At 42.0% G+C, this 24,848-nt stretch overlaps 1 protein-coding gene across 2 annotated transcripts in view; it reads left to right on the forward strand.

Moving 5' to 3' along the window:
- The window catches only part of iqch (IQ motif containing H), a 112,896-nt gene that overhangs the window by 3,562 nt on the left and 84,486 nt on the right, over positions 1-24,848 (forward strand). Inside the window, exons 3-7 of one of the 2 annotated variants that reach the window (XM_067971340.1) lie at positions 4,350-4,447; positions 5,692-5,812; positions 13,195-13,311; positions 22,650-22,770; positions 24,546-24,683. In XM_067971340.1, the coding sequence (XP_067827441.1) occupies positions 4,350-4,447; positions 5,692-5,812; positions 13,195-13,311; positions 22,650-22,770; positions 24,546-24,683 (595 nt within the window). Of the gene's footprint in view, positions 1-4,349; positions 4,448-5,691; positions 5,813-11,025; positions 11,048-13,194; positions 13,312-22,649; positions 22,771-24,545; positions 24,684-24,848 lie in introns of those variants that run through there. The other variant, XM_067971341.1, reaches the window with a different exon arrangement.

The following is a 24,848-nucleotide window of genomic DNA, read 5'->3' on the forward strand; positions in this document are numbered from 1 at the left end:
AAATTTGATTTTTTTGAATAAGAGGCATGAATTTTGCTTCCGGAGAGGACCTGGCACCTTGTGCTGTACTAAAAGGCTTTTATTAGGTTTTAAAAAGGCACACTGCATCCAGATGAGAACTGGGAGAAGCCAAGTTTTATCTGCACATACAATTTACACACAACCAAGAGCTGAAAAACACCCAGGGACAAGCAGAAGGGCCTACCACCTCCCCCTGCTGGTTTGACAAGAAATTAAATACCCTTGATGTATCATTAATGGACATGAGCAAACTGGGTGAGCAAAACAGATCAGGTACAATGTGTTCATGGACCATTAGCAATGTTAGTTATGTACAGGATAGAAATGTCATTTTCTATGTGCCCTTGGCATGATTGCAGAGCTGAAAACTGGTGCTATGGAGCTGAAATTGTTACTTTGCTCTTGTAGCCTTTTGTGGAGGAAATCGTGCGCCACTGTTAACTAGGGGGGAAATGTTTTTTTTCCCCCCCTCAGGTGTCAGCAAAAGCAACATTTTTTCTTCAACTGCCTAAAGATGAATCTTTTTAAAACTTACTAATGCAACAACTGAATTAATTTAAACAATGTCTTTTATGAATTGCCATTACAAGGTAGAAAAATGAAATGCATATTAAAAATTATTTTATAGTTCGCTGCACAGTGTGGAACTAAGCCATTCAAACCAAGGGGAAACACTTGCTCTGGTTGCTGTGGGTAGTGAGATCATAAATGTGTTTGAAAAGAACGTGAAGCAATCCTTTCTGCCAGAAGGCCACAGGTTTAATCTCAGGAGTTGGTACAAGTGATACAATTAGCCGCAGCACTCCTGTGTGAAGGGGGAAAAAAGACGCAACTCCTGATCATCATCCAGTGACTTCTGCTGCAGCTGAGGACAGGACTGAGCTGTGCCTCCCACGATTGAATAGCCCTCGAACACTTGCTGCCTGGGGTCACGTATGAAGAATGGCCATTTACTTGGGCAAAATTCCGTGAAAGCACACCCCAGCATGGAACAGCACCTTCAGGAGAGGAAGAAAGAAAATTGGAGGGAGGGAAGAGAGTTATTTTATAAATACTATACCCATGGATCCTAGATTAATCGCACATATTATTTTCTCTCTCACTTGGTGCAAGATGAATGCACCATAATGATTCATCTACGATTTATGCAGTAATTCTATGGTTCAAATATATTTCTAAAGAATACATAATAATAGACATTTTGATCTCAATAGTCCTATCATTGGGATTCCTTTTTGCAAATTAAGGTCCTTATCCCTTTTTGTGAATCATGACACACTATTCTATAGTGAAGACATCACAACAGCCTCACAGTCTTCAAATTAATATAATCTCAGAGCTACTTTTAATTGCTATTAAAACCACTTTTATTTCATCGCGACTGCAATGTTATAATATGTTATGTCTATGTATGTGTATATATGTACAAATTACATTCTTAAGCCACTTGAGCAGCAGCAATTTATATTAATAGTGTAGAATTGCTGGCCTACGTGCTCCTAGGTTAGCAAGGAGAAAAAATCAGCCAAGGTTCCCACTGTTGGTCACTATCCAGTAATTGATATTGATAAGTGCATCTCATCCAAGAGAAGCATTCTCATCTTTGTTGTCAAATCCCTCCATGGCCTCGCCCCTCTCTATCTCTCTAACCTCCTCCAGCCCTACAACCCTCCGAGATCTCTGCACTCCTCCAATTCTGGCCTCTTGCACATCCCCGATTTTCTTCACTCCACCAATGGTGGCCATGCTTTCAGCTGCCGAGAGCCCTAGCTCTGGAATTCCTTCCCTAAACCTCTCCGTCTCTCTACCTTCATCTCTTCCTTTAAAACGCTCCTTAAAACCTACTTCTTTGACCAAGCTCCTGTCCTAATATCTCCTTATGTGGCTCGATGTCAAATTTTGTTTGATAAACAGTCCTGTGAAGTGTCTTGGGACGTTTTACTACGTTAAAGGCACTATATAAATGCAAGTTGTTGTTTGGACGTCAGGCGAGGATAGGATCGGGCAGGGCTGGACACCTATTGGAATAGCTTGGCAGCACTCACTAGGCACACACATGATAAATAGCCACTTGCATGAGGCACTGAAGCCCTGGAACCTACCCTAGCATAACTTATCACCTTTGGGAGAGAAGAGGAAAAATATATATAGTGGATCTAATGGGTGGATCATAGGTCAAATCTTTGCATCGTACTGTTTAAGTTGCTTTAAAAACTACCTCTCTTATTTTTTGGCTGGAAGAAAATAGGGGAAAGAATTCACAACTATTTTCTAAACTTTGTTTTACAAACATTAATAATCTTTTATGTGACATTTCAACCCACACTTCCAGAAACTGGAAATTGGAGTAGCCATCCTGACTCCCATATTTGAATAAACATTGTAAATTGTTAAGAAGAGACTGATGGAGTGACATGCACTGTAATAAGTCTAGATATAACGAAACACCATTTTCTTCAGAATGTTACACTTGTGTACATGTTGATGCTCACACAATGTTCTACAGTAGCGCACACTGATTCAATGAGCCTGTTGGCATGGTTGCGCTTACTGACATGGCAGTGTTATATGGTTCAGGGTCAGAGTGGTTTATTGGCAATGGTAAGGAAGGAGGAAGAGAGAAGACAAGGTAAGTTTAAAAAAAAATAGAGATTAGGTGCACCCAAAGCTTGGGTTTCAAAAACCTATCAATTGTAGGTGAAAGAGAAGACTGAGGGAGGTATGGTGTTCCACAGTTTCTTCCGACACCAAACACATACCAATCTTAGATTAGGAGAGCAGCGGATGACCTGCTCTCACCTCTGTCAATGTGTCTTTGAAATCAGACCAATAGAACGTTAGCAAGGTTAGCCCGTAGTGACTCACGCTCACTAATTATCCAGCCTCCTAATAGGGAATCCACCTTCTGATGTGGGTGAGATTGGAAACTGTGTGATAAATTATGGTTGCAAACTTATGTGCAAAACTACAGCACCAGAGTAAGGGGACAGAGGTTATGATTTCACAGCCATTCAGTTCCCAGACTCAGCTGCACGGCATTGCAAAATTTTCTGAGCAGAGGCCAGGTACCTCCCAACTTGAAAAAGGGAAATATTAGAGAGACCATCATCCCTGGTCCACTGCCACATGCTTTCTATCAATGTGAAGACAGCATTGCGGAGGTTGGAGAGACGGTTGCCTACCTTGGCATTTTGGCCACAGGTAGGTGTGTGGTTCAGTGACAACAGGAGGACCAGGGAGAAACTACAGAGATCAGTAAATGAGCTTACAGTGTTAGTGTAATACCAGTGAACATCTCTCTCTTGAAGTTTACCTTATTCACCTGTCTTACCTCTCTTTCAGTTCCTCAGAGGCTGTGGAATCCCCACCCCCACCCCCCCAAGGCTTCCTTTCCCCCTGCAATCTTTTAAAACTTCAGTCTGCCACACCTAGCCACTATATCCCAATCTCATCTTCTCTCTTTCTCTTTTCACTCAAGGTGATGGCTAGGGTTGCCGCCCATCCTGTTTTGCACCAGACTGTCCAGTCTGAGTAAGTTGGCCAGAAGCTTCTAAAATAGTCGTCCATCTCCTATGGCGTTGCACATGGAGCAATCAAGACCAACTGTAGTCTTCAGGTGAAGCGGAATTAGAGGGCAGGAGATAATTGGACCATGACTCACAAGTGTAATTCTGTCCCCATTTTAAAATCACACACTGCATCCTTACTTTTAAATTTCCATTATAAATTCCCATGTCCACATAATAATAATAAAAGCCGCAGTGCTTTCACTGGGAGGAGGGTGTAATTACGGCTTGATAATTTTATGTAAATAGTTTCCATTATAAATGTGGACATACGAACTTATAATGGAAAACATTGATAGGAAGTCTGAACACGAAATGTCTTTTTTTAAATGGGAATTCTTTTTTTTTACTATCCCTCTGTGCCTTACTAGGGATTCTTTCTGAAGGTTTTTAATGTATTTTTTATCACCAGTAAGGCAAAGATAAGAATTCAAGGCACAATCCCATAATCAGTCCTTTCCCTGTCTACTCCTCTGGCTGTTTTTGGAGTTGGGAAATAGGGGGTGTCCTACATTGTTGGTCTTGGCCTTTTGTGAATCAAACAAAAATTGTATGAATCCAGTTTCTCAATTAAATAAAAGGAAAATTAATGCATGGTATTTTCAGTGACTGAGAGTTTCATCAGTGCCAGCATCTCACACACAGCAAGTTATATGAATCTGTTATCAGTGGGCAGTGCAAGCCAAAACAGTCTCGATTTTAAGTAAATATATGAAGTGTGATTGAGTCACCACATCCTGAACAAAAAATGTTTTATTGCAGAGACGTGCAGCGGAGTATTTGAATGTAATCAATAGACAAGTGTTGACACTTCCTGCTGTGGAATACAGAGACACTCCAGCTGACCAGACTTTAGCAGAGTAAGTAATGCAGCTCATACTGTTAATCCCAACCCAACTCGTTGTCATTATTTAGTCATTTAAAGGCAATGTTAAGTCTAAGAGGAATACTCTTTTTTTTTCAAAGTATTTGCTGCATTTTATTATGAAAAACATAGAGGTACAATTTTGATCTGACATTACCTATGAAGAGGCATACAAGGTTAAGTCTCCCTACCTAATAGACTGCTCTGTGGTACTATCAAAACAGAGCATCCCCATGCACCCAGGAGAAAATCCATTGGAAATAGCAGGAGCCAGAACTGAACAGCCCCTGTTTTTTTTAATCATTGTAAAGTGGGGGAGTACTTTGAATGAAAAATTCAGTACTCCCTCCAGACTAATCTTCCTCGTCAAATGAGATGTTACTTGTAGCTGAACTTGAGTTTTGACAAAAGATCATCGACCTGAAATGTTTGTGAGGTTTCTCCCTCTATAGGTGCTGCCTGATCTGGTGAGTGTGCAGTATCTGCAGTATTTTACTTTCTGTTGCTTGTGGCTGTCAGTTTGCTGGGGGCAGTTATATTGCGGGTGGACTCTTGAAATTCAGTGATTCTGAGGAGATTGGGGGGGGAGTTGTGATTATAGGTAAATAAAGTAAAATGACTCTCCCAATGGCTCGGTGTAGAGGAAGATCCCACTTATGCAATGTTTGCTGATTTCGGGAGGTGGGTTGGTGGGTGAGGGTGAGATAGCTAGGGTGTTGGCTCTAAGATGAACAAATATGGGCCTTGCGTTTCCTGATTGCTATGCAGTAATCTTTGCTGGAGAGTAGGCACGTGTGGGCCTAAGGGGAGGACAGGATCAGATTCAACGTTAGATCCCAGTGATTGAATAGCCTACTATTCACTGTTGCGACTCACATATGTAGAATGGCCACTTGTGTGAAGGACACTTAGCATCCTTGACAATGAGCCCCAGCATGAGTCATTGTGTCTTCAGGAGAGATGGGGAGAAAACTGATAAAATGGAGGTCGAGAGATTTAAAGCTGGCGAGAAGAGGTTTCAAAAGTTGAAAATTGTAACCTGGAAAATTGGATGGAATTGAAAGATAAATGTCCAGTTTCAGAGGTCCATATATTGGATGGAGTCTGCAAACCCCAGTGCTTGATTGCACACCCTAATCATTCATGGTGCCTATATAATGAAGTGCCTCATAGTAGAAATCTTTTTGCCTCAAAAACCTATAATGAATGAGTGTTTTTATAAAATGTTCTTTGATTTAGAGCAGTTCAACTGAGTAGCAATAAAATAATCAAGGGGCCTATTGTTTACCCATCTTTGAGTAAAAGGCGCCACCGTCCTCAGCTATGGAATGCACCTCAACATACCTCACCTGGAATACAGGTACGCTCATTATCAATCATGTACTTACTGGTTTGATTTTAATATAAATATGTTAAAAATATCCACAGTTTTTCCATTTTATTTTCAGAATGGTGTCAATTTAAGAGTTGTTGTTTCCTGTTACAGTTTGAGACAATTAGATGTGTTTGAATGCTGAACATACATACACCATTCAGGGTAAAGTACTAAAGCCGGTGGAGAAAGAAAGAGATTTGGGCATTCTAGTGCATAGATCCCTAAAGGTTCATTGACCAATGCCGTGAAGCAATAGCTAGAGCAAATAGGGTGCTAAGGTGTATTTATAGGACAATTCACTATAAGACAAAGCATGATCTTTTGCCTTGTACAAGACCTTGGTTAGGCCTCAGTTAGAGTACTGTGTCCAGTTTTCGCCTCCTCACATGGTGAGTGATATTGAGTCTTTGGAAATCATGCTGAGGACGACCATTAGCCTAATTCCCAGCATAAAGCATCTTAATTACCACAATAAGGTCAAAGAGCTGGAACTCTGCACTTTAGAGAAGCATATACTTGGGAGTGATTTGATCGAGGTTTATAGGATCATTAAGGGAATAGATTGTGTTTGTGTAGGCAGTTTGTTTCAACTAAATAAGTTGGGGAGGACCAGGAGTCAGAATCTCAAGTTATGCAAGGCCAGAATTAGGTTAGATGTCAGGAGGAATTTTCCAGATTTTTTTTTCGCTTATTGGCCTGGATTTTTTTATCTGTATTTTTGCATCTCCCAGGAGACCATATGGCTTTCGGGTGGGGTGAGGAGTGTATATATTGTGATGCACAAGGCATCGCAGTTGTGTGGGACAGACTGAATGGACCAGTGGGTCATTGTTCGTATGTATGGAAGAGGAAGGAATTAAGGATAGGAAGGTAAATTACCTGCTCTTGTGATCCCAGTGGGGAACTGTACTCAAAGGGAGCACAGGTTGGAGATAAAGCTTTAACACTGTAACGTTGGTTCTCTGACCCACGCTCCCTTCAAACATAGCTCACTGCTGGGGGCAAGGGATCAGGTGGTGAGAAGGTGGGTGGATGAGGTTGATCTCTCAAAAAAGATTGGGACTTATGGCCTTTTCCTGTTCCTAAAAATTCTTGTATCCCATAGCTTCACAAATGTGCGCCTACCTTGAAATTTGTCTTGAGAAGGTTTTCTTTAAAAATAAATAATTTTCACTTCAATTTCACTCACCAAAAAGCTGTTCACTAAGCTCAGTGTTTGGGTTCCATCCGGACCACTCGGCTCCAAACCTCATTATAGCCTTGGTCCAAACATGAACACTAGCTGAATTCCAGAGGTGAGGTGAGAGTGACTGACCTTGGCATCAAGGCAATATTTGACCGAGTGTGGCACCAAGGAGCCTGATTAAAACTCAAGTCAATGGGGATCGGGGGTAAACACTCCAATTGCTGGTGTCATACCTGGTACAAAGGAAAATAGTTGTGGTTATTGGAGACCAATAAACTCAGCCTCAGGACATCACTGCAGGAGTTCCTCAGGGCAGTACCCTCGACCCAACTATCTACAGCTGCTTCATCAATGACCTTCTCTCCATCATAAGGTCAGAAGTGGGACTGTTCATTGATGATTGCACAATGTTGAACTCCATTTGTAATTTCTCAGATAATGAAGCAGTCCGTGCCTGCATGCAATAAGACCTGAACAACATCCAGGCTTGGGCTGATAAGTGGCAAGTAACATTCGTGCCACACAAGTGCTAGGCAATGACCATCTCTAATAAGAAAGAGCCTAACCACCTCCCCTTGTTATTCAATGGCATTACCATCGCCGAGTCCGCCACCATCAACATCCTGGGGGTCATCGTTGACCAGAAACTTAACTGGACCAGCCACATAAATGCTTTGGCTACAAAAGGAGGTCAGAGGCTGGGTATTCTTCGGCGAGTGACTCACCTCCTGACTCCCCAAAGCCTCAGCAGCACCTAGAAGGCGCAAGTCAGGAGTGTAATGGAATACTTTCCACTTGCCTGGATGGATGCAGCTCCAGCAACACTTAAGCTCGACACCATCAAGACCACCACCTTCTTGAAGGCAGCTATGGATTGGCAATAAATTCTGGTCTTGCCAGCGATGCCCACATCCCAAGACCCCTTCATCACTTGAAGGTGCTGATCTATGCTGGAATACAATTTCAGAGCCACCAGATGCCCTCTGGTATCTCTCCCAAGTCATCTTTCTTCATGTGTGAGCCTAGACAATTAGTGTCAGTAGAGTATTCAAAGTTGAGTCTGAATCTGTTGTCAGCACACCTGCACTTTCCGACGAGAGTCAATGGATAGTGACCAGGGCCAGGAACCTTGGCTGATTTTCTTTCCCTTCCCTGACCCATGCTCCCAGTGAAACCTGCACCTCAGGACACGTTCCAAGTTCTGACTGTGGTTTGTGCTGATCTTAACCTGGGTGTCAATAGAATACAATACTGTGGATATTGAGTGAGGGCAGAATCGAGCTTTGGTGTGATGCCTTGTGTTCAAATATCCTGACAATGTCACTGTGTAAGCAACACATGAAGAATGGCAGCTTGGGCGAGGTACTGAAGGATTGCTGGTGCATTCCGGCATGAGTCCGTATCTTTAGGAGAGGAGGGAAAATTAAAGAGAGAAAAATAAACTAAGCATACCATGCTGCTTTGCAGAAGACCCAAAGTCACTCCTTCTGTGCAGGCCTCAAACAATTTGCATTAATTTTAGCTGTGGCGCCATTATATTTATATCTGTGTAGTATGAAGAACAACAATAACATTAATTGCTCATTTCTAAAAGTGTTAAAAGATATTTCTGAAAACTCGGATGAGCAGAATCTATATTAAAGTGACTGATTTTGCCCAATTGTATTAAACATCAAACCTACACATCTACATATTACTGCACAGTTTTAGCTACTTACGTACTTGAAAATGCAATAAGAAAAATTGAATTTCCCGTCTGAACCAGTCATTTATAGCTTATTAGCATATGTTAGTGTTCACAGACTCTAAAAGGCTTTAGGTTGTTTTACCAGCACGAAATTACATCATTTGGCAGGAATAGAAAACGAGTCATATTTTTGCCTCCAAGCTATTAGTTTATTTCATAACACACATCTGAAACAAGGTTGGAGTGAAAATGTAATCATGCCACCTTATTGTACTGTAAATACAGGTCTGTGCAGTCATGTATAGCACAATTTGATTCCTTATATATTCACCGAAGGAAGGTTGGGTGTGATAGATTAGTGCACTTTGTTATAGTAATAGAAAGGAAGGACGGTAATTCCGTGCTCATTCTGATGTTATTTGAAGGAGTTTTTGTGCATGCACGGAGGGAGCTAGTACATATCCTCTTTCCTCTTCCCCAAATTCACCCCTTTGCTGACCTGCAGGTTAGGCACCTCCTCCCTCAGAGAGTACAGCACACTACCCGCTTCCAGAGCTCTCCCAAGGCTGTCGTTAGGCAGTTACCAGGAAGTGCATGACAGCAGTTTGGCAAGGACTCTGTATGATTTACCCTTCCCCTTAGCCTCTGCTCAACACATCCCGCACCAGTATGGCTCGGGTCAGAAACAGCAACTCACATTTGCATAGTGTCTTTCAAATAATGAACATCCTAAGGAGCTTTGCAAGGGGGAATGGTGGATGCCAAACAGGACTAGGAGAGAAGATAAAGGAAGTGAGTGAAGGTATGTAGGTTTCAAGAAGGCTTTTGATGGCGGAGAGAGAGAGAGATGGCAAGATGAAAAGGTTTAGGAAGAGTGTGGGGGGTGTGGTGTCTGATGCTCTGCTGTCAATAGTGGAGTGGAAAGAAAGGATGATGAACAGTAGACTTGAGTATGGGATTGAACGTGTCTCTTCATTTTTGCACCAACATGCTGCACCACTGGCTACCCCATGTGAGTTAATTTTAATTTTCTCCCTTAAGCTGCATAGCACCATTCAGTCTCCGCCACAAGGGTTGCAGACATTGCTATTGCCCTGTTCCGCTTACCTGGCTGGCACAAATGTAGATCATCAAATAATCACCTCTCAAGTCATGAACACCAGCCAGGTACTTTCATTTTTTTTTTCTGAAGTTCAGGCAGCACCACCTGAGGGACGATAATGACAAATGGAGGGAAAATTAGATATTTAAGCATTGGAGGCGGTGCAGAAAGGAGCCACAACACTGATATGCCATGTTGGAGGTCTGACGTATGAGGAAAGACTGGAGAAATTTGGACTTTTCAGCCTTGACAGGGAGGTGTCTGAACAGTGACCTTGTAGATCACTGATTGTAAGATTGTAAACAGTTTGGAAAGGTAAATCTGGAAAATTATTTTCAATTAAATTGCAAGAGTACAACAATGGGGCCACAACATCAAGCTGATAAAAGACAAACTTAAGACTGATGTGAGGAAGTTCTTCTTCAGACACAACAGGGATCGGCACATGGAATGGACTCCGAGACAGAGTAGTAACTAGAATCATTTAAGAGTCAATTGGATACTGCAATGGGGGACATTGGGGTCATTCAGGATGGATGAACTAAGACGGGATGAACAGCTGCAATTACCTTGTGATCAATTCAGACATGTCTTGTGCACCTCCTAGTGGCTGATTTAAGCACAACAGGTCACCTGCCTGCCCTTCAAGCAGGGAATGGAACAAAAACATCAATGTGCCTGGACAGGGTAACCTGGCTGGTGAGCGTGAGACATCACATTTGTGCCAGCCAAAAGGCAACAAAAGCTGCAATCAGAGCAGCCAAAAGGACATTGGAGAAGAAGGTAGTGGCAATAGCAAGATTTTGTTTTTAGCTATATTAGGAGTTAGTTGGGGACTGTATAAGGCCATTGAAGGATCCTCAGATGGATTCCCACAATATCACATGTCCACTCCAGAGACTTGAGCATATAATCCAGGCTGACACTTCAGCGCTGCACTGCCAGAGGTGCCATCTTTCGGATGAGATGTTAAACCGAGGCCCCGTCTGTCCTCTCAGGTGGTCGTGAAAGGTACCATGGCACTATTCGAAGAAGAGCAGGGGAGTTCTCCTGGTGTCCTGCCCAACATTTATCCCTCAACAATAACCTAAAACAGATGATCTGGTCATTTATTTCATTGCTGTTTGTGGGACTTTGCTGTGTGCAAATTGGCTGCAGCTTTTCCTACAGTACAACAGTGACTACACTTCATTGATTGTAAAGCGCTTTGGGACGTCCTGAGGTCGTGAAAGGCGTTATATAAATGTAAGTCTCTCCTTTTAAATGGCTACTTTGCATCAGTCTTCACTACAGAAGACGATGCTGACTTTTCAGTAATACATCGCACAGCTGACACTAAAGTTCACAGTGTCAAAGTGAATGCGGATATGGTTCTGGCTAGAATAAGGTGTCTCAAAATGGATTGGGCTGCTGGTCCTGGCAACATTCACTCGAGGGTGCTCAAAGAAGTGGGAACTGAGCTCAGCAAGCCCCTTGCTCAAATATTTAACAGCTCACTAGTGTCTGGAGTTGTTTTCATGGACTGGTGCCAATATTCAAAAAGGACAAAGGTCATAACCAGAGTATTGCAGGCCCATTAGCTTGACCTCAATTGTGGGCAAGTTGCTAGAAGATGTCATTAGCAATACACTGTATGACCGCCTCGATAGTGAAGGGGCTATTCGAGACTTTGCACATGGCATCTGGAAAATTAGTTCACATGTCACCAACCTAGTTGAATTTTTTGAGGAAGTTGATGGATGTAGGTAGTCCATTTGACATTATATACCTTGATTTTCAACAAGGTGCCACATAATAGGCTACTTCATAAGATAGAGTCCTGTGGGATTAGCAGGAAGATTTTGGGTTGGATAAGGATTTGGTAGATAAAAGGTTGTTATTAATAGCAGTAGTTCTGCCTGGGGAGCAGTTACTCCTGTTGTTAGAGCTGTTGCTGTTTACTATCTTTATGAATGATCTGGATGAAGGCATTGGGGGAACTGTCTGCAAGTTTGTGGTCGATATAAAGATGTGCGTGGGTGTTAAGACCTTAGATGAGAAAAATAGATTATAAGCAGATCTAGATGCAATGGGGGAGTAGGCTGACAATTGGCAGATGTCATTTAATGTAGATAAATGTAGTGTTATGCACATGGGTAGGGCAATGCCAAGCATGTTTACATCATGAGGGTTGCAAACTTAAGGCTGTTGAGTCAGGTGAAAGATCTAGCTGTCATAGTACATGAAAACCTGAAGGATCATGACCAGTGCCGTGAGGCTATTGCAAAAGCAAATAGAGTGCTAGGATGTATTGCTGGGATAATCGAATTCAAAACTAGAAATACACTGCTGTCCTTGTATAAAATCTTGTTTCGGCCTCATCTAGAATACTGTGTCGAGTTTTGGTCCCTTCACATGGTGAGTGATATAGAGGCCCTGGATAGGTTCAGAAGAGGGCCACTAGATTGATATCTAGTTTAAAGTTACTATGAAAGGCTAATGTAGATTTCGAGGAGTTTTTAAAGTAATGAAAGGATTAGATTTGGTCCGTGTGGATAGGCTATAGGCGAGCTCAATTAAAAATTTCAAAACTGAGATTGATAGATTTTTTTTTGTTAGGCAAGGATATTAAGGGTTAAGAAACCAAGGCGGGTAGATGGAGTTAAGATACAGACCAGCCATGATCTAACGGAATGGCAGAACAGGCTCGAGGGGCTAAATGGCCTACTCCTGTTCCTGTGTTCCTGTTTGGATTAGATAGGTTAGGGAGGACCAGGGACATGCATATAAGTTACGTAAGTATACAACTAGGTTAGATGTCAAGAGATGTTACTTTTCAGGGAGAGCCATCAACCTGTGTAAAAAGTTGCTGGCTTGTGCAGTGAGTGCAGATTCACTGCAGATGTTCAAAAGGGATCTGCACAAGTTCCAAACTATGGCTGACATCACTGCCTATAAATGGTCAGTGGGTATTGGGGAATGTGTCTGCCAGTCACTGTGGTTTCCTGGAACTCGTTTGATCACCTATAGAAGTCAGAGTGGAATTTCCACAAGTTTTTTGCCCCTCCCAGGATATTACTTAACTGGCTGATGGAATGGGTGGGGTAGCGGATGGGGGTCAGGTGTGCATAACTTGCACCATGGCAGTAGGGAAGAGGCTTGATGGACCAGCTGGCCCTTTCCTGCCCATTGTTTACATAGGTTTGAATGATATAGAGTGAACATAAAGGGAAAAATAAAAAAATGACACAGGGCAGATATATAAGTGAAAGCTTTCTTATAAAAAGAATAAGTCAACTGTATTCTTATTTAAACTTTCATTTTTGTACTACTGTTAGATCATTTACAAGCAAACAACAATTCTTGCATAAATATATTTGAATAAGTTAACTAGTGTCTCACCTTTTTAATAGCACAAGCTAGCCATGGATATGAGGATCTTGCGTGATCCCTGCAACCCACAGAACAGAAATTTGTTAAATGAGCACTATGGGATTCAGCTTCCTCTTATTAAGAACGAAATGACTGAAGTAAGTATAGTAATTCCTTTCAATGTTATGATATTTGACAATGACACTGAAGGTTTAGCTACCAGTTATTGGAGCATGCCAATTAATTGATTTTCTGGGCTTTATTTTCTTTTTTTCTTGACTTCCAAGAAGATTGTGCAATGGGTTGAAATTTGACTTATTCTGTAATAGGGGTGATAGTCTTCAGAGGAAAGTGTGTTCAATCTAAATGGACATGAGCCCATAGCTGGTACAGAACTTTTTTTTTATTAGATTGGAGTGCTGGGATCAGCATTCAGAACTGTGAAAGATGCTGATCTCCATTCATCATAATGAGATCGCTCAGGTTTGTACTGAGTTATCTGATTCTAGTTCAGGTGCTACAGTAGGCCTCAGAATCCCAGGTTAGGGAAAGGAAATTCCTTGTTGAAGTCAATGGGAATCAGGGGGAAAACGCTCCAGTGGCTGGAGTCATACCTTAGCACAAAGGAAGATGGTAGTGGTTGTTGGAGGCCAATCATCTCAGCCCCAGGACATTGCTGCAGGAGTTCCTCAGGGCAGTGTCCTAGGCCCAACCATCTTCAGCTGCTTCATCAATGACCTTCCCTCCATCATAAGGTCAGAAATGGGGGTGTTCGCTGATGATTGCACAGTGTTCAGTTCCATTCGCAACCCCTCAGATAATGAAGCAGTCCGTGCCCGCATTCAGTAAGACCTGGACAACATCCAGGCTTGGGCTGATAAGTGGCAAGTAACATTCGCGCCAGACAAGTGCCAGGCAATGACCATCTCCAACAAGAGAGAATCTAACTACCTCCCCTTGACATTCAACGGCATTACAATCGCCGAATCCCCCACCATCAACATCCTGGGGGTCACCATTGACCAGAAACTTAACTGGATCAGCCACATAAATACTGTGGCTACAAGAGCAGGTCAGGACTCCCCAAAGCCTTTCCACCATCTACAAGGCACAAGTCAGGAGTGTGATGAAATACTCTCCACTTGCCTGGATGAGTGCAGCTCCAACAACACTCAAGAAGCTTGACACCATCCAGGACAAAGCAGCCCGCTTGATTGGCACCCCATCGACCAACCTAAACATTCACTCCCTCCACCACCGGCGCACCATGGCTGCAGTGTGTACCATCCACAGGATGCACTGCAGCAACTCGCCAAGGCTTCTTCGACAGCACTTCTCAAACCTGTGACCTCTACCACCTAGAAGGACAAGGGCTGCAGGCACATGGAAACACCACCACCTGCACGTTCCCATCCAAGTCACACACCATCCCGACTTGGAAATATATTGCCGTTCCTTCATTGTCGCTGGGTCAAAATCCTGGAACTCCCTTCCTAACAGCACTGTGGGAGAACCTTCACCACACAGACTGCAGCGGTTCAAGAAGGCAGCTCACCACCACCTTCTCAAGGGAAATTAAGGATGGGCAATAAATGCTGGCCTTGCCAGCGACGCCCACATCCCATGAACGAATAATTTTTTAAAAGTTCATCCAGGGTTCCTGCTCCTGATTGTTATGCCGGGATCCCTAAACCTTGGATAAGATACCAAGGTCCAGTATGCTTATTTGTGGATGATAAAAGATCCAATGGCATTGTTTGAAACAAGCAGCTCTCCTATCGACAATTCTCCCTCAGCCCGTATCACTAAAAATAGGTTTAATTGATCATTCATCTCAGTCCAGTTGGTGAAATCCTGTTGTGTGCAAAACATAACATCAGTTACTGAATTTCCAGATCATTCATTGCATATGAATCACATTGAGATGTTTCTGAGACGGGATAAGGTGCTATATAAATGCAAGGCTTTTCTCTTTTTAATTGAAGCTGTGTCCTTGACCCCTGCCTGACACTCTCATACAGCATTGGCCCTAAGTATACCTTTTATATTTTCTCTGTGAGATCCTTTTGTTTAATTACTAGGGTTTATTATAGGAGTAAGGACTTATAACAATCAGCTTTAGTTAAAATCTATTTGATTTAATGAAGGTGTACTTGTAGAGGTCTCATTACTTTAAGGGGATAGCTACCATGCTGGATCTATTTGCTGGGCGTAGCAGCTCAGTATAATCTCTTTGTATGATTCCTTTTGAGACAAGCTTGGATAGGACACAAGAAGAAACATGTCACCTTATACACAGTTGCCCTCTCACTGCACATTCTCCATCACAACCTGTGTTGTCTTTCACTATCTGTTCAATAGTACTATAGTGTTCCTCTGAACTTTCCACTCTTGTTACGTAGGCAAACTAAGAGAGAACACATCATAAATGGTGGTTAGGTGATGCAAAGCTTGGATTTGATAAGCCTGTAGGCTGTATGAGGACAAGTTTGCCAGTAATAAAGATAGAAATTGATGGTATCTCTGCTACTGTTCCAAAGCTCAACTCTTTGAACCCCTCCAGCCATTATTATGTTGTGAGTTGCGTTGTGCTGTGAGCTCTGTGCAGCACAGTGTACATCTTTAGAGAGGACCCTAACACAGGATACTCAACACTCAAATTATACATGGTCCCTTGAGTGGAATGGGTGAGTTGGGATAAATGTCCTTTTCTATTCCTTTTTATTAATATGTTTTAAAAAAACTTGCATTTATATAGCACCATAACACATCTTCCAAATGTATTTCACATGGTGAATTACTTTTGGAATAAAGAGACTGTTCTAATGTACAAAAATGCAACAATCATTCTGGGTTTGATTTCAGAGAAGCCATGGAGAAGTTTTAGTTTAATGACGACATCTGCAACACAGATGAAAGTCACTTGGTTTTCAGGCTGTTACTTGACAGATTCTTGGCAACTAAAGCAAACTTTGGCAATTGAATGCATGCAGCTCAATAAATGAAAAATTGTACTGTAAAATGAGAAAATGAAGCTTTTAGTAATTAGAAAATCAGGAAATCCAAAAAGCCTTTACGCTTTCAACAAAGTCCTGTGTACTGCACCCACTGCAGTCAGCTTGGATTCCATCTCATTTTTGCAGGTTAGATCAGAAACTTTGACAACTGGGTGCATGCAGCTCAATCAATGCAAAATTGTATGTAAAATGAGGCTACGCTATTCACAGTAGGGAAAGAAATATTCTGGTTGATTCATGCAGCAATATTGTAAATGCGTTCCTGAAGACTCCTTCTGGTTGGTACTTCGATTAAAATTGTAAACACGATCAAAAAGAAATATTGACCAGAGGAAATCTTCATAAATTCATTTACGATGTTGCTACCCAGTGGAGTATATTGTCAGACCGGCACTGTTTCTGTGCAAATGCTTAATGTGCTTGTCTTAAATTGCACCATTTTAAAACAACTCGGTTAATGTGGAGCGTTAAAAAAGTGCACAGAGGAATGTAGTACAAGTGTATTAAATGGGAACTGTGCCTGTGGGAAAATATGCCCTATAGTGACCAGAGAAATCTCCCCTCCAAGTTCCAAGTTTCCTCATTAAAATAGGCGTTTCTTTTCTCTCAACCACACAACCAGCCATTTTTAGCCAATAGGTGCTGGAATAGTTTAAGGATGGATATGCTACTGTCAAATGTTAGAGATCTGCCACCAAATTGATGGCATGGAATACATAGAGGATTCTGTTATTACACACGGTGATGCAGATTTTCAGTAATCATGATCTCTAATCCTTGGAAATAAATTAAAATACCCCTATATTCCAAGTCTGATCAGTTTATCATTTAACAGGGAGGCTGTGAGTGATTGGTCTCGTGAAGGGCTTGTTGAGGATTGCAAATGACTTGTTAAAGGTCAATGGAAAGAAATATTGCAGGGGGATGTAAATGGAACATAAATCCTAAACTGCTGCTCTGAGTTTGTTGCCAGTCAATGGAAGGAAAGGGGGCATCACCAGAATACTAACAGCAGTGATTAGTGCAACGGAATTTGGAGCCTCACCGCATCATTGTCAGTTATTACACAGTGTAGGGGGAGATGGTGGAGTGGTTCACAGGGGGCAAAGAACTAACATTGCTGTGAAAATGAACTACCCTAGGGACAGAGTCTACCACAGCAGACATTGCTACCTGGAACTCCCCAAGGACCAACGCATGATGCAGTTTAGGTTCTGCAGAATTCCTGTGATTGAGCTGTGTCAACTGATCAGCAAAGAGTTGCAGGAACCACAATATGAGTAGGAGTGAAAGGGGGTCATTTTAACTTTGGGCGAAGGTGTAAAACGGGCGATAATGAATTGGACACTCATTGTACACTCCGATCGATTTTACCTTCCATTGACATCAATGGAAAGGGAAATCAGATATGGTTTATAACGGGCGGCCAATTCGATATCCGCTGTTTTACACCATCGCCCAAAGTTAAAATTGCCCCCAAAGTCACCGCTGCCACAGAGTCCGTCCAGGCGCCCACAGGGGACAATTCAGGAGTCAGTTGCTACATTGTTCAAGCTATATTAAGGGCATAACTGAAGCCTTGTTTTGCCAAACCACTGATGAATTTACTTTAATAGCAACCACAGGAGCAGCAGTAGAAGCAGTTAGAGTTTTACCAGATTACTAACATCTCCAAAATACAGAATATCATTGACAGTTGCATCTCGCTATTTGGTGCTTCAGTGCATGTGGTAGATATGTTCAATCTGTATTCCTACTGTGCTTATCCCATGAGATTGTGTACTTTTATATATTATGTCTATGCCTTTCTTTCAAGTGCCCCCATAGCTGAGTGAATAAGGGTGCTGAGTCAACTAGCTAGCTGCCTGTGTTACAGAATGCCCGCTGCCCCCATCTGCATCGACCCCTGATGTACGTTTATCACTGCCTGGAGCATCCCTTGCTTGAGTCGCTAGGGTCTCGGTGCTTTCTGAGGCATTGCTTGAAACTACTTTTGCAGTTCTTCCTGGTGACCTAGAACTGCTGCTGACATCACTGTTTCTCAGTTACTTTGCCTCTGCACACATGTCCCTGCTGGAGGCCATCTCCTCAATACACAGACCAGTCTGAGTGTAGCATAGTGAGCCATTATGAAGCCTTGGAATCTTCGATGGTTGTTCAAGATTATCTTAACTGAGTATTGGATTTCTGACCCAAAAACAGAGCAGGAGCGGGAGCATTCATGAGAGACCCTTGCTGCTCCCTGATCGATAGTAGACTACAGTGCAAATAACCGATCCTCTATCCCTTACATAGTCATGAGTTTGAAGCCAAGGAACTGCACAACAAGCTCCATGTATTATAGTATCATCTGCTGGAAAACAGAACCTCGAACCACTATATCTCGATTGAGCAGGGGCAGGCAGTGTGTGCTGGGCCTCCACCAACCACTTACTCACCCTTCATCAACCCCCACATGTTGTGTCCCTTCATCACCAGTGATCTGTGCTGTATCCAGTGCTTCCTCATTCACATCACTATCTGTATGTTGTCAGGTGTCTGTATCTAAACTGGTGCTTGGTGCAAGTCTAGTGTCAATGGTAACGGCTGTGCTAATTTTTCGTGTGCTGCATACACTGCAGACAACTTGATTTTCCCTCAGTGGCAGAGGGGAAGTTGTGAGTGCATAAGCACACTTATTCATTTGGGTATTGTATCAATATTATATGCACTATTAAGCATACTTGCACAATGTTTATGCACACGTTGATGTAATCTGTTTCACAATCGTAAACCATTTGATCAATGTACACACCTGGTTGTCAGTGTCTCAATTCAACTTCCATAGGTGCAGAACTTTACAGAACCTCCTTCCCTATTATGGTTGCTAAATGCTCTTTGAAAGTAGTTTTGAAAGTACTTTCCTTGCTACATCCTTCGGAAAATTGTTCTATGTGGGTACAAAGTTTTTGCCTATAAGTACGAACGTATATTCCATATATCCATATATATATCATTCATCTCCAAACTAAAACAGGCTGAATTTCCAACTGACATTCATTTATTTATTCGTGTGATTAAACTGCTTTTAGCATCTATTTATAAGCACTAAGACTTTTTAATTCATATTCATTTCTATGTACGTTTTTCATCTCCATGTTAAGGCATGGTGATGCTCTTCTTCAATCTGATAACATTCCAGGTCTTTGGAGCAATAGACACAGAGTTGGCCCAGTTGCAGCCTGACAATATTTGTGGGCTGCCTTCTCAGGCCTCATTTGTCAAATAGGCAGACCGACAAGTCCTCAAAGTATATCCAGGTCATTAAGCCAGACTTTCCAAACATTTTGTGTAGCCATTTGTAAATACTTCATTTTTGAATGAATACTGTTAATACACAGCTGGATTAACTACATTTTCATCTTTTATACTGGTTAAGTGTCTCATCAGCTGCTTGAGAAATGTGAAATGAAAATTATTATAGGTGTGTCATAATTGGCAATTTTTCTTGCTGTTTCCATTAGCAAATTCATGTTGCACAAAGTCAGCCACAGTAAAATCAGGAGCATGCACAATTTTGATTATTAAACACCACCGAAAATATGATTATTCACTCTTTGGGGAATATTTTCCTTCTTTTCCTCAATGTATAATGTAATACACAACTTGGATAGTGGTGCTGTGCAGAAAACAACCATAATATAACCATAACATTAGTAGGAAGATTATTGTAAAGCAGCAGTCTGAGACTGGCTGGGAGCAGGCACTAATGTGCAGTAAAACAAACACTTTTGTAGAGCAAACTTAACGAAAGCAATATTGTGACTGTTTTTATCCTGACGCTGTTGCCACTTTTGCTGTTTGGCTTGTGCTCCGTTTATATCCTATCCACTAGTTGTTATAATGAGCATGATTTCCCTGGAATTGATGATGTTGCGCTCAAAAAATGCCATCAAAATTTAGATAATTAAAAAGGGGATTATCACATGCTGATCATTTAAGAGTGATATATTTTTCACAATATGCCCTTGTCATTATGGGCAGCTTTGAAAGTCGGGTTTGTAGAGCTGCAATTTGCTATTGTTATGTGACTTTTTACACTTCATTGAAACCATTTAACTTGTCTAAAAACAGACATTACTCAAAGATTTGACACTAATTCCCTTGAATATGTTTGGAATTTACATTGAGGTGCTTGCAGTCAAATAGTCTTAGAATGCATTTAAAATGGAGGGCTGAAAATTATGATTTAAAATAAAATTAGCACCTGAACAGAGTTAGCACATATCCAAATTACATACAAGTGCTTGTCATAGTATTTAACAATACTCATTGTCCATAAGTGTACTTTGACTGCATTTGTTTTTATTCCCTATATTTTATAATAAAAACCGCAGTCAATATTTATGGATTGTTCCTCTTGAATGTGATCTGGCATGCGTCTAATCCATTAGATTTTGGTTGCACTGCAGTAATTCAAAAATTCTGTGTTGCATTCATAAAATCTTTACAATAAATACACAAATTAATACAGTGTCACTGTGACAAAAATAGGAGATAATTGCCAAGGCAGAGCTAGGGAACAGATGACTACAATCAGTATACTTTCAACCTAGCATTTGGGAAGTGAAGGTCACCCCCATCTCTTATGACAGAAGAACATTTGTTGGTAAACAAATTAATCTTTCTAAAGGTCACCATTTGTTTAAGTTTTTATCCAGCGCTTGTCATCTGGAATACAAGACAAGTCTGTCATTCAGCCACGCAGGGTGCAACAGAAACGTGCTGCATGGATGCAGTAATGGTGTTCCAGTGTGTTTCAGCATTCTTCGGTAACATGGTGCCTGATTGGGATGCTATGGGCTGCTGGTTTACAGCTGTCTGTGGGCATGATAGAGGTCCAGCCATGAATTACAATAAGATAGGTCCATACTTTCTGACTGGTACAAGCTGGACTTCTGCCTGGAACTGACATTTTCAACACTATCAGCCAACACATATCTCTTTTTTTCTCTCTTACTTTATGCTACTTCTGCTCTTTTTTTTAATCTCATAAAGCAGCGCTTGAAATTTCAAAAAAAGTTCTGCATCAAGTACACTCTGCAGACATTTTTTGCTATATCATCAAGACAGCCACATTTCCTGTAAATTGAAGTGGCAACTGTTTGCTCATTCAGATTGCAGAATCCTTATTTGTCCCCCTCCATTATTTATGTCACAAAACTGTGCTCTGTTTTGAAGCATTGTTGTTTCACATTGAGCATTTAATTTTTTACAGTCCCCAGAGAAAATGATGGCATACACATGCTTAAAGAATTGCTATGATTGCTAATTTTTCTTACATATCACCAATCACTATACTTCAAGGTAATTCATTGTATATGAAATACTGAGCAACGTTTCTGAGATGTAGTTCGCGCTATATAAATGCAAGTGTTTTAATGTTTACTGTGGTAAAACTGCTTGCAGTAGAGAATGGAGTATTACCTGTGCCCAGAAAGAGTTTCCTTAGGTACAGTGTATATTTCTTGATACTTACTGATAATCTTTTAATTGTTGTAATATGTTCTACCATCCCCTCCCTCCCACTTTATATGCAGAGTGCAACAGCTATGTTCTACTTAAATGCAAAGGATCATTGCAGAGAATGGTCAGTTTTCTGCAACAATTTGGATGTAACAGTGATTGCCAAGTGAAGGCCAAGCACACAAGAAAAGAACGAAAAAAAATAAAGCAAAACTATAGGGCCAATCATTCCATTCTTTTAGGGCCCTTCCACTTTGTGAATGGAAGCTGGGATAACCATGTCTCCTTAAAGCATTCCCTTACCTTCTCTTGATGAGCACCAAAAAAAGGTAAGTACATAACAATGAATTCTGGCACTCTCAATATCTCACAGCTAGGCAGGCCATGAAGAGAGGCTGAGGAGCACTGGTGAAAGGCAGGTGATCTATATATGGTTCTTGGATGTGCTAGAGCATCATTAGTCTAAATTCATTTTGTATATGACCCTTAATATCCATAAGAGAGAAGAAACTTTCATCCCATCAGACTGGACCAGAGTTGAACTGAAGTCCTCAAAGTGAAAGGGTAGGAAGTGTTTCAACATTCCCCTTCACCTAATTCACCATTACTGAGGTGAAAATAAACCTGTGGAAAACACAAAGTTCATGTTTAAAAATATGCAGGTTAACAAAAAAAATGTATGCTAACATTGGTGGGGAAGATACTTAAAATATTTTGTACATGTACAAAAAACAGTAATTACAAATAGAAAGCCATCCAACTGAAAGCCAGAAAAGGCAGTAATTTATTGCAAGTTAATACCATATTAACTTCAGATCTCAACAGTGAGCCATTGATTTTTGACCCCCTGATGGGCACCCCTGATGTTTGCTGCAAGTGAACGCACATGCAATTCACATCAAAAGTTTATAGCCAGTACCTCATAAAAGCCAACTTTTAAAAAAAAATTCATTCATAGCCTTTCTTTCCAACAGACACCAATGCAAAAACTTGTTAAAGGTCCTACAGTTGGCACGCTCGCCATTTTGCCTATTTCCCACCGCGAAGATCCATCCCTCCTTCCTCCATTTGTATCTGAAAAAGATGCAAGGAAAGGTCAGTAGTGTTACAGGAGATCTCAGGTTGTTATGGGCAATCAGGTCAGGCTGAAGCCAGTTCTAGGATTTTGTTCTGCTGCGTTAGTCATAACTACAGAAACTTCATAACCACAGGTTTTTTTGGGTGAAATTTGTGCTCATCATGGTGTAGCATGCTGGTGCTCATGGAGCTGACCGCTCGGTCCATATTGGACAGAATTTCTCCATGCTCTCTCTGCATGAAGCCTTGACACAAATTCGAGCTGGACTGCTCCATGCTCTGCAACATTGTGTGCAAGCTCACTGGCAGGCTGTTCAGTGCACCTAGCAATGCCTGGTGAATACCCATCAACCTTCTTCAGTAGACTGGGCACTCAAAAGTCAATATCTGAGTTCTGTGCAGCAGAGCTAGAATGCTATCTCGCCATCCTGTGAGCTGGCACCTGTGGCATCCTAACCCTCTGTCCTAGTTCCTGCACATTTGTGTTCGCCGATTCACCATGTGAAGATCTGTCCTCTAGCCTACCCTATAATGTACACGTGGTGCTTGCTAGGGTGAGATCGAGTGACACTGCATCTTCAGGAAAGCAGACCTCCTCTTCCTGAAGTGACAGAGGTATCGCCACATCTTCAGCAGCTGAAATGGAAGATAGGGACTAGGGTTAGCTTGTGGTGTGAAGGGAGAGCAAAGAAAGAAGTGGCTGGTGAAAGCATCTGCAGTTTGTCATGCAGACTATGTAGGATGAGATAGAAGTGAGAAGGAAAAAAGAGGACAAGGTGTGAAGAAACCCTGCGCGACATCTCCTCCGGCGTTGCCAGTTGCCACGGCCACGACACTCCCCTTACCCGTGATGGCCAACCACTTTCTTCGATGGGGGAGAGAATGTGCAGCTGGGCTCGGTCTCCTCTGGTGGCAGCTTCCTGCCTGGAGTTGTGCTCGACCTTCTCCTGCAAGAAAGAAGGGAGTGTGTTATGACATGCCTGTGAGGTCTTTAGAGAATGTGCCAGTCATGTTGAATAGCTGGTATGCAGTGTGTCAGGTATACGGTGTGGGGAAGTGAGAGTTGCAACAGCGGTGAGTGTGTGAGTGTGACGAGAAGGAGGTGGAATGAAATGTGGTGCAGTGATTGTAGGAGAGTGAAGGGAAGCGGGGGGGTGGTGGGGAGTGTAGTGAGGCTGGAGGTGGTGGAGGTGTGAGCAGAGAGGAAGAGAGCAGTGTTCTTACCTTGACAACTCTGGTAAGGTCATTGAACTTTTTCCGGCATTGCAGCCATGTCCTTGGAGCTAAGCTCTTGGTGTTGACCTACTTTGCGATCTCTTCCCACTGGTGGCAGAGATGTTGCCTGGAGGGCTTTCTTTCCCAATCTGCAGGTCTTGCAGCCATTTCTGCATTGAGAAATGTTTCCCAGTTGTCTGCAGCTAGAGTACACCACGCCTTTAAGAGGTGTGGACTGCCTTTAAGTGGCGCCCAATTACGGCCCTCCTCCCCCCCCCCCCCCCCCCCAAAATCAGATGTGCAGCCAATGAATAGCATGGGTTGTGTTGGCAGTACGCCAGAATCATTTTAATGAAGTCCCAGCATGAATTTAACGTGCTGCCTGGGACCACGTGAACAGGCATGATCGAATTTCTAGGCCTATCAGTCTGGGCTGAATTTGAATCTATGTCCCAGAGATGAAGGCCAGGGTCTAACCCATGGCACTGCCCAATTCCCCAAAGCTACAATCTACTGCATCAAATAGTTATTTTGCATTACTCACAGTTGCTACTGATAATATTTTGCTTCTCTTATAGGTATTCTGAGTTTGATTGAACGAGGCCTAATTCCTCCAGCGTCTGAGCTGAGCCTTGATCCACCTCCTTTCCAACCCAAAGCAGCACCGATTCATGCTATTGAAGAGAAATATAGGAAGCCACCCCCAGAAATAGTTGGTAAAAAGAATACTAAAATCTCCTTTTTTCATTTTCTGTTTCATATAAAGTGTAGCCTGGTAAAGGTGTAGCACTAAGCCACACAGACCAGAAGGTCCGAGGTTCGATTTGGTTCTATGCAGAGTCAACTGATCTTGTTCGCAAAAGCAGTTGGGGCACTACAGT

The sequence above is a fragment of the Heptranchias perlo genome, chromosome 34 (assembly GCF_035084215.1).
Source record: "Heptranchias perlo isolate sHepPer1 chromosome 34, sHepPer1.hap1, whole genome shotgun sequence".
Classification (NCBI taxonomy): domain Eukaryota; kingdom Metazoa; phylum Chordata; class Chondrichthyes; order Hexanchiformes; family Hexanchidae; genus Heptranchias; species Heptranchias perlo.